Source organism: Malus sylvestris, chromosome 11, assembly GCF_916048215.2.
Source record: "Malus sylvestris chromosome 11, drMalSylv7.2, whole genome shotgun sequence".
Lineage (NCBI taxonomy): Eukaryota > Viridiplantae > Streptophyta > Magnoliopsida > Rosales > Rosaceae > Malus > Malus sylvestris.
Window position 1 is genome coordinate 7,422,196 of NC_062270.1, and position 11,044 is coordinate 7,433,239.

An 11,044-nucleotide genomic window follows, 5' to 3' on the forward strand; every position below is an offset into this window, starting at 1 on the left:
TACCTTTGTACTACATAGTACGAGCCCCGATGTACCACCAGAGACTCATCAGAAATAGAAATACCCAAAGTAAATACCGACGAGAGAGCCCTCACTCATTTCAACCGCCCAACAGAAGCAAATTTGAGAGAGAGAATCAGAGAGAGAGAGAGAGATGGATGGTATGGATCACGGCCATGGAATGGGTGGCATGGCATCACCGGCGCCACCATCGTCATCCATGACGAACGGCACGATGATGATGCACCATAAGATGATGATGCACATGACCTTCTTTTGGGGCACAAAGGCGGAAGTACTCTTCTCCAAATGGCCAGGCACAAACACCGGCATGTATTACGTATCCCTACTCTTTGTGTTTGCCCTAGCTGTCCTCGTCAAGTGGCTGTCCCACTGCCGTCTGATCAGGGCCGGCGGAAGCGACGTCGTTTGTGGACTGGCTCAGACTCTTTTGCATGCAGTTAGGGTTGGGTTGGCTTATTTGGTGATGTTGGCGGTCATGTCGTTTAATGCTGGGGTGTTTCTTGTGGCGGTGGCTGGGCATACTGTCGGGTTCTTGCTTTTTGGGAGTAGGGTTTTTAAGAAGAAATCGGATGTTGATGATAAGGTTTCTGATCTTCCTCCAATGTTGAGTTGTTGATTATGTATTTTATTTATGGAATTAATTAGGGCATATTGGGTTTTGAATTTTTTACTTGAATTAAATTTTTTTTCCAGATTATGATATGAATTTTGTGTCGTGAACCTGAAAATAATTGAGTGCCATTATCTTATTTTTACATATACGTTATAATCTCACCCACCATAAAAAATAAGAAAAATAACCTACTATCTTCCCACCAACCATTATCCCCAAAGTACCCTTCCAATTTCCACCCTTGACACCGTTCACCAGCCTACCCCTTCCCATAGCCATATTACTGATCGATGAGAAGCACAAAAACTGACATCCATATTGCTTCTCTAGCCTGTTCTCCCATCTATTTTTTAATTATTTAAATAATATTTTAATATAAGAAAAATGATTATATTTATATGATTGAAATAGAGGGAAGTAAAATCGCGACCACCCTTCTGCACTTTTTACCACCATCCCGACTATCCCCGTGGCTGACCACGGAGGTGATTCAACAATAGAACAAAGAGTCAGTCGCTCAACCAATCATAGAATCAAAGTCGAAAGAAGAAGAAGTGAAATCGGTAGAGAAAGAAACTCAGTTGACATCCATATATGACTTGATGCATTCAGTGTGTTTGAGATTTGTATTAACATATGACAGGCTTGACGAATACAAAGATTAATTCGTGATTCAATAATTTAGGATCCAATAAACATAAATTAAAATTTAGAGGGAATAAAGTGATGACGAGACGTTTGGGAATTGAGATTACGAGTTGCTGGGAGTGTGGGTGGAAGTGAACGATCTGATCTTGTTTTCCTTTTGTCCTTATTTGACATTTTACGTGAGGATAAATTGGTAATTAATTTTTTTAATAAAGAGTGGGTGTAGAAATAAGACAACGGAATGGTAATAGTAGCACTCAAATAATTCATTGTTAGGTTAAAAAATTTGGCAGAATTATCCCTATCTGTTTGGTCAAAGACTCTGAAAAGGGAGTTTCCAAAAAAAAAACAAAAGGACCGTGAAAAGGGTATTAATTATTTCCTTAAGTTAGGTTTTACATGTGTGGTTGTGAAGGGGGAAGTTGAGCTTTTAGTCATCTGCCCATGTAACAGAGTCAAGTCCTCCATCAATTAATGACCCACAATTTCATTAGCTGGGTTTTTATTATTATTTTTTATGAGAGGCAAGTCATCTGTTCATGTTAGACCATCTTTAAAAGAAATGTCAAAAATATTACATAGACATATAATAGTAACAAATGACATACTATTTTCTTCAACCAAGATGTCAAAGTTGACATGGATAAAGAAATGTCAAATTTGAAGCCACCTTCGAATAGGATTTTGCTATTTCCAAAGGCATTCCACTTACCTTACCTTAAATGCTAACACATTTAAGTGTTATTTTATTATTTTTAGACCAATAACAACATAACTTTTATATTTTTGTTTAAAATAAACATAAATGAAGCAATAAATTTTGGCATATCAAGTGGAAAGGAAATATCGACGGTATATCAAATTGCCAAGTCAGTCATCAAATTGAAATTTGATGTCTCCCTTGAAGATGCTCTAACAGTAAGGCAAGTCATCTGCCCATGTGTCACCAATGATGACTTAAAATATTTTGAAATTGAATAATGGTAGGGAGGCAATTATATTTTTATAAATCATACGATGTAATTGTTAATTATTGAATTATTATTTAAGTATTAAATTAACATATTTATATTTTTTTTAATGACACAAATATAGTCTAAAAAATTAGTCTATCTATTATTACTCTTTTGAATTTGACAAAAGTGTGAAAAGTGTAAGTTTAATTGATTCCTAGCATTACTCTTCTAAATATTACATGTAGGAGTTTGAATACATGTAGGGGAATTCAAACTCGAGGCCTTCGAATTTGAGTTCTAACATCGACAAGATATGCTAATTTTTCATTTAAAGTTGTGTTTGGTATCCGGCAATGGATTCATGGAAAATCATTTTTTTTTCTTTTTTTTCTTTGCTTTTATTTTTTCTTCCGACATTTCCATGAACTCACCGAACATGAATGTTGTGATTATTTAGTGATGAGCAAGGATCGATTCTACAAAAGACATAATTAATTAAAGTAAAAGTAACAACCAAGCTTAAGAATGCATGCTAAGCTATATATGAATCTATTTTATAAAATAAAGCAAACAATAGAAACTAAACAAAACCAAACAGTAAAAAAAAGGAAGAACAAAACAATGGATGAGGGATTGTGATGAATTATGGTTACACTCTATGAATAGTGAGCTTAAGGTTTCGAAATTCACTCTCAGTCTTCCGCTTCTTAAATTAATGCACCTCTTAGGCAAGTTAAGACTTTATTCTTGAAGTTAACTTACATAAAGATTTTGGTCCAATTCAATATGCAATCTTATTTAATTTCCCCCATAATCATAACAAAAATACTTGATTCTTGTACGCAACTAGCATTGCCCCATTTCTTTCTACAACCGCGTAGCTTGTCTTTTGTTCTTGATTTTTCGGAGGTCTTTTGATATAGGTCCAGTCAACTTTACGAAATGCATAAAAAAAAAAAATTTACTCAAAATGGTATTTGAGATTGTCATAACTTTTCACTTAGTCCATGAGATTTAAGATCGATTGAAGTGGTTCCTGAGTTTGTTCATTGTCAATCATTTTGGTTATTCCGTGAAAAATCTCCAGTAAAAGTCCAAAATAACAAGAACACCCTCAAATTTGTCAAATAATTTTTGCCCATTGTCCTTTAAATTGAGGGTATTTTTATCCTTCAATAACTGAATTTTTTTACGAAATGATCAAAATGATTGACGTTAAACATACTCAAGAACCACGACACTAAATATATAAAAAAGAATGGAAACGGTTTAAAAACTTGATGAATTATATATGTATTTGTTTTATTCTTTCTACAGTCAACCGGAAGAATCTTGTCAATAGATATCCCTTAACCATATTCGGGTCAGGTGGCCTTTTTATCTTATCCTTTTGTTCTTCCCCTACAGCCATGTTTCCTTATTGCCGTCCTCTCTGTAAGGTTTTGGCATCATCTCTTCTTCTCGGTCCTCCTGCTTCATGGCCCTCTGCATTCGTTGACGTGGTCGTAGAAGAGGTATTTAACGGTGCAAATTTGATTTAGCACAAATTTTAGTTTAGGGTTCCGGTTTTTGCCTTTAATGCCCTTTTGGAAGCAAAACGACAAGACAAATCAAACACACAAGCTTCACTGTGACCTGAGATGGATTTCAGGAGTTTGAAAACGTTTGGATGGTCAAAACTGCGATTGACTTATTTTTACGGTTGTTTTGTAATTTTCATTATTTCCCGTTTTGTTTTCCTTTGTCGTGTTAGGGTTTTGTAAAATTATATAAACTACTTTTAGGATTTGTATTGAGCATTTGTCTTTCCTATCTAAGGGTAACCGTTCGTGACCCCTAACCCATAACTTTCTTTGACCGTGTCATTCTCTCAACAGCAACATCAGTCCTTCTAAGCCCAACACAGCAGTTGGTCTTTGAGGCTCTCTATGGTGTTAGTCCTAAGACCACACAAGCCTGCTGCCCGCATTGGTTTCATGGGCCCAACTCGCCTCATACCTTCGTTGACGCCCAATTTTCTCACCCGCTTGATCCAAACTAATATTTTGATACCTGCCGTCTACTGTCTCTGATATCCCTCACGCCTTCGCTGCTATTTCATCATCCACTTGGACCAAAGACTCAGTCATCCTTAGTCGCCAACCATGTCTGGTTTATGTTCTAATTTAGGTTTTGAGGTCAATTTTGGCAACCCGCCATTTAGCCAATACGTCTACCATCCAGCCCGCCCCTAACGTGGTCCTGCCTGGTGTTTATGAGTCGCCACACAGGGCCCAGCTGCTGCCAGACCCAAATTCCCAACTCACCGAATCCCAGACTGCATCTGCTCCTTTTTATGCTTCAGTGAATCCCTAGGCCCATCTATCCCAGCTGACCATATCCGCAATCAGCCCAGCCCAGCCCCGCAGCTAGTTCCACCCTGCCTTTCACCTTTGACATGCGCCCCAGCGCCACACTCCAGCATCACCAGCAGCCTCTGCCACTTGTCACTGCCTCGCCCTCACTTCAACGGAAGAGGATCTTCTCCTGAGCTCAGGATGGGGATCTTCCTGACCAGGCCATATGCACCATTCAAATTTAATCTAACGGTTGCAATTATTATAACTTTTAGAGGGTCCTCCTGTTTAGAGCCGTTGGATTAAATTTAAATAGTCCGGATGACGTGGTCAGAAGGATCTTTTTCCCACTTCAACGAATGAGAATCTTATCTGGATTCTCTTTATGAGAATTTTGGAGATCCTCTATTCATATTCGTTCATCGTATATAGTGTGATCAGAAATCATTGTAATTTTTTTTTATTTAAAATTAAATATTAACAATACCTGACGAAAACGGGCCGTACGATATATGATGAAATGATGTGATTGGAGGATTATCAGATCCTCACAAAGAGGATCCAGAGAGGATCCTCATTCCACTTCAAAGAGAGATTTTTCAATATCCTTAATAAGAGATTTTTTTATTGTGTTCGAAACATGAGTGATACATCACGTGTCATTATATAAAAATTTCCGCTACGACTTTTGCTCGACTATTTTTGTTCAAAGAATTTCAGTCAGCCAAAACATTAGGCGGTGAAAACTGTATTTTGCCCAACGAAAGGATTTCGTCTAGAAAGCGTGTCTTTTTTTAGTGATTATTACTCTAATTTTTCTCCATTTGCATTCTTTTTCTTATTTTTGTACTTTTTAATTGAGTAAATAAAATGACAATCAAAACATCTAATACCAAGAAAAGTAGCACAGACAAGAAAAATTGGAGTGCAAAAATTGCTAAAATTGAATTCGTGTATAATTTTTTTGAATAATTTTTTTTTCTTTTCTTTCACTTGTTTAATTTGCTGTGGATGCACTGTAATTTACCAAAATCCTAATTTTCCTGGTTCAGATTGACCTTCGTATCACGTAGTACGAGCCCCAATGTACTATCAGAGACTCATAGAAATACAATAGTCCAACAACCTATAAATACCCAAAGTCAAACATAGTTAAACAAATTTCTTATGTCGAGTCTAAAATTGATAAGTAGGTGATTATGTTTGAACCTTGAATAAATAAGAATTTGTTTAGTGAAATTTGATTACTATGATAGGGTGACAATTTTACTAGTAAATTGTTTAGTGAAATTTGATTATTATGATAGGGTGACAATTTTATCACTCTAATTTTTCTCAAATTTACATTCTTTCTCCTCTTTTTTTTTTTTTTTTTTTTTTGTACTTGTTATTTGAGTAAATAAAATGTAAAATGTCAATCAAATAATATAATACCAAGAAAAGTAGTACATATAAGAAATTAGGAGTGCAAAATTGCTAAAATTGAAATCGTGTATAATTTTTTTGAATAATGAATTTTCATATTTTTTTTTTCATTCACTTGTTTAATTTGCTCTAGTTGCACTGTAATTTACCAAAATCCTGATTTTCCTAGTTGAGACAATGCCGGCTTTGAGAGGGAGCAATACGAGCCATTGCACAAGGCCCTTTTGCTCCCCATAAATGTATTAATTGATATATAATTTCTTCAACAATGCTACTAAGTACTACGGTCTATTTATAAGTGAGAGATCTTAGGTTCAATTCTTGCCAAAATCTCAACAAAAAAAAAAAAAATCTTCAACAATAAATAAATAGAAAATAGTGTAATAGAGAAAAAAATATTGAATTATTTTTCTTTCATAATTCCATAACTCAATATGAAGGGATGAATCTCACATTAATAGGAGGAGGGACCTTGCATGAGATTATAAGTAATAAGTTGAACTACTCCCCATATTGATATTGTCATGAGGTATTCATCAATTTCCCCCCTGAACTTGTGACTATTGGCTAATTTCCCCCCTCAACTTTAATTTTGGCCAATTTCCCCCTTCAACTCTCATAATTAGTCAATTTCCCCCCTCAACTTTAATTTGGCCAATTTCCCCCCCCAACTCTCATAATTAGTCAATTTGCACCATACTCAACTTTAATTTGGCCAATTTCCCCCCCCAACTCTCATAATTAGTCAATTTGCACCATACTGTTAATTTTTTAGTTTGATCATAATTAAACAAGTGTGTGTAAGAAACTAAATAAGATGCATGTTAATCATTTTCCTATGTCTTTATCCTATTACAAATAGATTAAAATTTAAAATTTTATAATTTATCATAGATAGTATTATTAGTCATAATAAATCAGTATGGAGTAATTTTATTTGATTTTTTACTATACAAAATTGATAACGAAAAGGATTGATGTGTACATTTTTGTATGTGAATACAATTTTCTTTATAAAAGTGAAAGCTAAGTTCAAGAAAATTGCGGAGAATCGAATTTTAGTGCAAAAATGACTAGTCAATTCATAATTTTCGACTCCTTATTAAGAATAACCAATTTGATTGAAATAGGTCTGATCCATGAGTTTATGATTATTATTTCTTCTTCTACATGCTTTAAACCCGATTCATAACTTGTTCTTATAATCAACCCATATCACATACTAATTGTATTATGTTTTTGTACATTTTACCCTATATTATGCAGGTGAGTTTATGTTAATTTTAGTACTTTGTTGGAAGTTATTAGAAAGATTGAAAGAAAAAAAAATAGATGGAAAATTAAAAAAAAATTAACAGTAGGGTGCAAATTGACTAATTATGAGAGTTGAGGAGGGAAATTGGCCAAATTAAAGTTGATGGGGGAAATTGACTAATTATGAGAGTTGAAGGGGGAAATTGGCCAAAATTAAAGTTGAGGGGGGAAATTGGCCAATGGTCACAAGTTTAAGGGGGGAATTGATGAATACCTCTTAGATTCATATAAGACATTTAACATATATTATAATACGATTGTTCATTAATTTTATTGACATAGTAAATTTCGGTGTTTTATGTTTTTACTGCTATTATGAAATTTCCTTGACTGTTTCTTAATTGATTAGTTTATTGGCATGTGATTTTCACACATTATTTTTATCTTCTCAGCTATCTCTTTTTTTGTTATCAAATTAAATAAATCAAATAGAAATAACAAGCAAGATTTATCATAAGTGTCATGAGACCCTAAAATGTTGTGTTTATCATTTCCCTTGTGCAATGTCTAAAACAAAAATTAGATTTTTTTTTAAAGAAATATTAGCATTTTCTTAAAAGATTACTTTACAAGGCTCTATTTGAAATTTTCGCACACGACTCCAGACGGCAATGTTCAGATTTACCTTCGTACTATATAGTACCAGCCCCAATGTACTATCAAAGACTCATTAGAAATGGAAATACCCAAACAACCTACAAATACCAAAAGTAAATGCAGACGAGAGAGCCCTCACTCATTTCAACACCCCCATAGAAGCAAATTTTAGAGAGAGAAACACAAGAAATTTTTTGAGAGAGAAATGGATGGTATGGATCACGGCCATGGCATGGGTGGCATGGCATCATCACCATCATCATCCATGATGGACGGCACGATGATGCACTTGACCTTCTTTTGGGGCACAACGGAGGAATTACTCTTCCCCAAATGGCCAGGCACAAACACCGGCATGTATTACGTATCCCTACTCTTTGTGTTTGCCCTAGCTGTCCTCGTCGAGTGGCTCTCCTACTGCCGTCTGATCAGGGCAGGCGCAAGCGACGTCGTTTCTGGACTGATTCAGACTCTTTTGCATGCAATTAGGGTTGGGTTAGCTTATTTGGTGATGCTGGCCGTCATGTCGTTTAATGCCGGGGTGTTTCTTGTGGCGGTGGCTGGGCATGCTGTTGGGTTCTTGCTTTTTGGGAGTAGGGTTTTTAAGAAGAAATCGGATGTTGATGATAAGGGTTCTGATCTTCCTCCAATGTGTTGTTGATTATGTATAATACTTCTGGAATTAACTGGGGCATTTTGGGTTTTGATTCTTGACTTGTATTTGCTTTTTAGTTTTTTTTTTCCAGATTATGATATTAATATTGTTTGGTGAACTTGAAAATAAATGATTGTTAGGTTCCGATTTTTGGCAGATTTATCTCCATCTTTCTTGTCAAAGACTCTGAAAAGGGTACAATTATTTACTTAAGTTAGGTTTTATATGTGTTGTTGTGAAGGCCTTTATACGTAACTGCAAGTCAAGTTATTCATCAATTAATGACCCAATTTCATTAGCTGGGTTTTTATTTTTAATTTTTTTTCTGAGAAATAAGAATAATAACATTTCATTCTTCTATATTTTGAATTTGACCAAGGGTGAAAAGTGCAAGTTTAAAGTAAAATAATTGGGCCTGATTAAAAAAAAAGGGTAATAATTGGGTCATAACAGATATTTAACACTAAATTCATTTAAATTATGTTATGACCCAATTACCAAACCAAAATCCCATCCAGCCCGCTCCTGACTTGGTCCTCCCTCGTGTTTATGAATCGCCACTCGGGCCCAGCTACCAAACCCAAATCCCCAGCTCTCTTGAGTCCCAGAGTGCATCCGCTCTCCTTTCTGCTTCAGTGAGCCCCGCAGGCCCTTCTACCTCTGTTGACCACGTGTGCACCCAGTCTGATCCAGGGGCTCATGCCCTGCTGTCCATTCCAACGTCTCTTGTCTCTGCATCTGTACATGACGCTTCCGTGGGCCTTCCCGCAGCAAAACCCGCCCCACCTTTCTCCTTTGACACGAGCGCCTTTACTCCGGCAAGCCTCTGCCACTTGTCACTGCCGCGCCTTCATTCCAACAACAGCAGCCCACTTCTCATGTTGCTCCTTCCCTCACGCAATGAACTCATCCCATGGTGACTCGCTTTCGTGACGGCATTTTCAACTCAAAATTCGCACTTGTGGCACGATTAGGCATCCTCTTTCTCATGCTCTTTTACCATCTATTGATTCTGGTGAATCTACTTGTTTCTCTTAGGATGTCAAGCATCCGGGATGGCGCCATGCCTTGCCACGCATGAGGAAATTAATGCCCTTGCTCCCAAATTAAACATGGTCCCTTGTTCTTCCTTGTCTTGGTCAGAATATTGTTGGGTGCAAATGGCTTTTCCGTATCAATCACAATCCGTATGGCTCTTTCGAACACTAAAAAGCTCTTGTGGCTAAAGGTTTTCATGAACGTTTTGACATTGGCTATCCGGAAATATTTAGCTCAGTTGTAAAACCGGCCACTATTCACACTGTGTTGAGCGAGTCTTGCTATTTCCCGTGCATAGCCACTTCGCCAATTAGACGTGAAAATGCATTCTTACATGGGTTTCTTCAGGAAGATGTTTATATATCTCAACGTACGAGGTTGTTGATCCTGCTCATCCACATTATGTAGGTCATCTTTAGGAATCCTTATATGGCCTCAAACAAACACCTCATGTGTGGTTCCACCGAATAATTTCATTTTTGTTTCGACTTGGTAGAAAAACAAAGTCAAGCTAATTCTTCCCTGTTTATTTTTCGAAAGCCTCATTCTCCATTTATTTTTTACTCCATGTTGGTGATATTGGTATCATTGGCACTTCTGATGATATTCTCTCTCAGTTTACTACTCTTTTTGGCCAGCAATTTGACATCAAAGATTAATTTGGGTCCCCTCAGTTATTTCCTGGGCTTACATATTACACATGATTCTATTAGACTTCACATTTCAACTTAAGTATGGTCATGATCTTCTTCAAGAATTCGACATGCTCACGTGCAAACTTGCTTCTACGCCACTTGACGCCAAAATTTCTCTCACCAATTTTGGTGGGTCTGTCCTGGCTTCTCTTACACTGTAACACAAGTTGGTTGGCTCACTCGCCCTGATATTTCTTTTGCTGTCAGTATTGTTGCACAGTATACCAGCTCACCTTGCACTACTCAAATAATTGTCGCCAAACGGATTCTCCGTTATGTCGAATGTATAATGGATTAATGGATTTCAGCATCATATTGACCCCTCACTTACTTTTGCTACTTATCTGCTTACGCCGATGTTAATTGAGCCAGTTGTCCTAACACTCACCGTTCCATCATTGGCTATCTTATTTATCTTGGTTCTAATCTCATCTCTTGGTACTCCAAGAAGTAGCCAACTGTCTCGTTTTAGTGCAGAGGCGGAATACCGTGCCCTTGTTCATGCATGTGCCGAAACCACTTAGGTGTTTTCCTTCTGCATGAGCTTGGTGTTCGATTATCTTTCCATGTTCTCTTGCACTATGATAATCTTAGTGTCACTTACCTCACATCTAATTTGTTTCATCATGCTCGCACACACCATGTCGAACTTGACTATCACTTTGTCTGTGAAAAGGTGGCACTAGGTAGTCATCGAGCTTGTTATATTTCTTTCATTGATCAACCTATTGACTTTCTTTCCA

The 11,044-nt window shown here is 36.6% G+C and overlaps 2 protein-coding genes across 2 annotated transcripts; both read left to right on the top strand.

Annotated features, from left to right (window-relative positions):
- Positions 1-687, top strand: LOC126589145 (copper transporter 2-like). Its single transcript, XM_050254375.1, has one exon. It carries the CDS (start codon positions 155-157, stop codon positions 638-640), a length of 486 nt encoding a protein of 161 aa, XP_050110332.1. The 5' UTR covers positions 1-154; the 3' UTR covers positions 641-687.
- A 7,307-nt stretch (positions 688-7,994) lies between these two features.
- LOC126589155 (copper transporter 1-like) lies at positions 7,995-8,866 on the top strand. The gene has a single exon (XM_050254383.1). It carries the CDS (start codon positions 8,119-8,121, stop codon positions 8,572-8,574), a length of 456 nt encoding a protein of 151 aa, XP_050110340.1. The 5' UTR covers positions 7,995-8,118; the 3' UTR covers positions 8,575-8,866.
- Positions 8,867-11,044: the final 2,178 nt, after the last annotated feature.

Bases quoted from the DNA above. Each gene is read 5' to 3' on its own strand.
- LOC126589145 (XM_050254375.1), top strand. From the start codon at position 155: ATGGATGGTATGGATCACGGCCATGGAATGGGTGGCATGGCATCACCG.
- LOC126589155 (XM_050254383.1), top strand. From the start codon at position 8,119: ATGGATGGTATGGATCACGGCCATGGCATGGGTGGCATGGCATCATCA.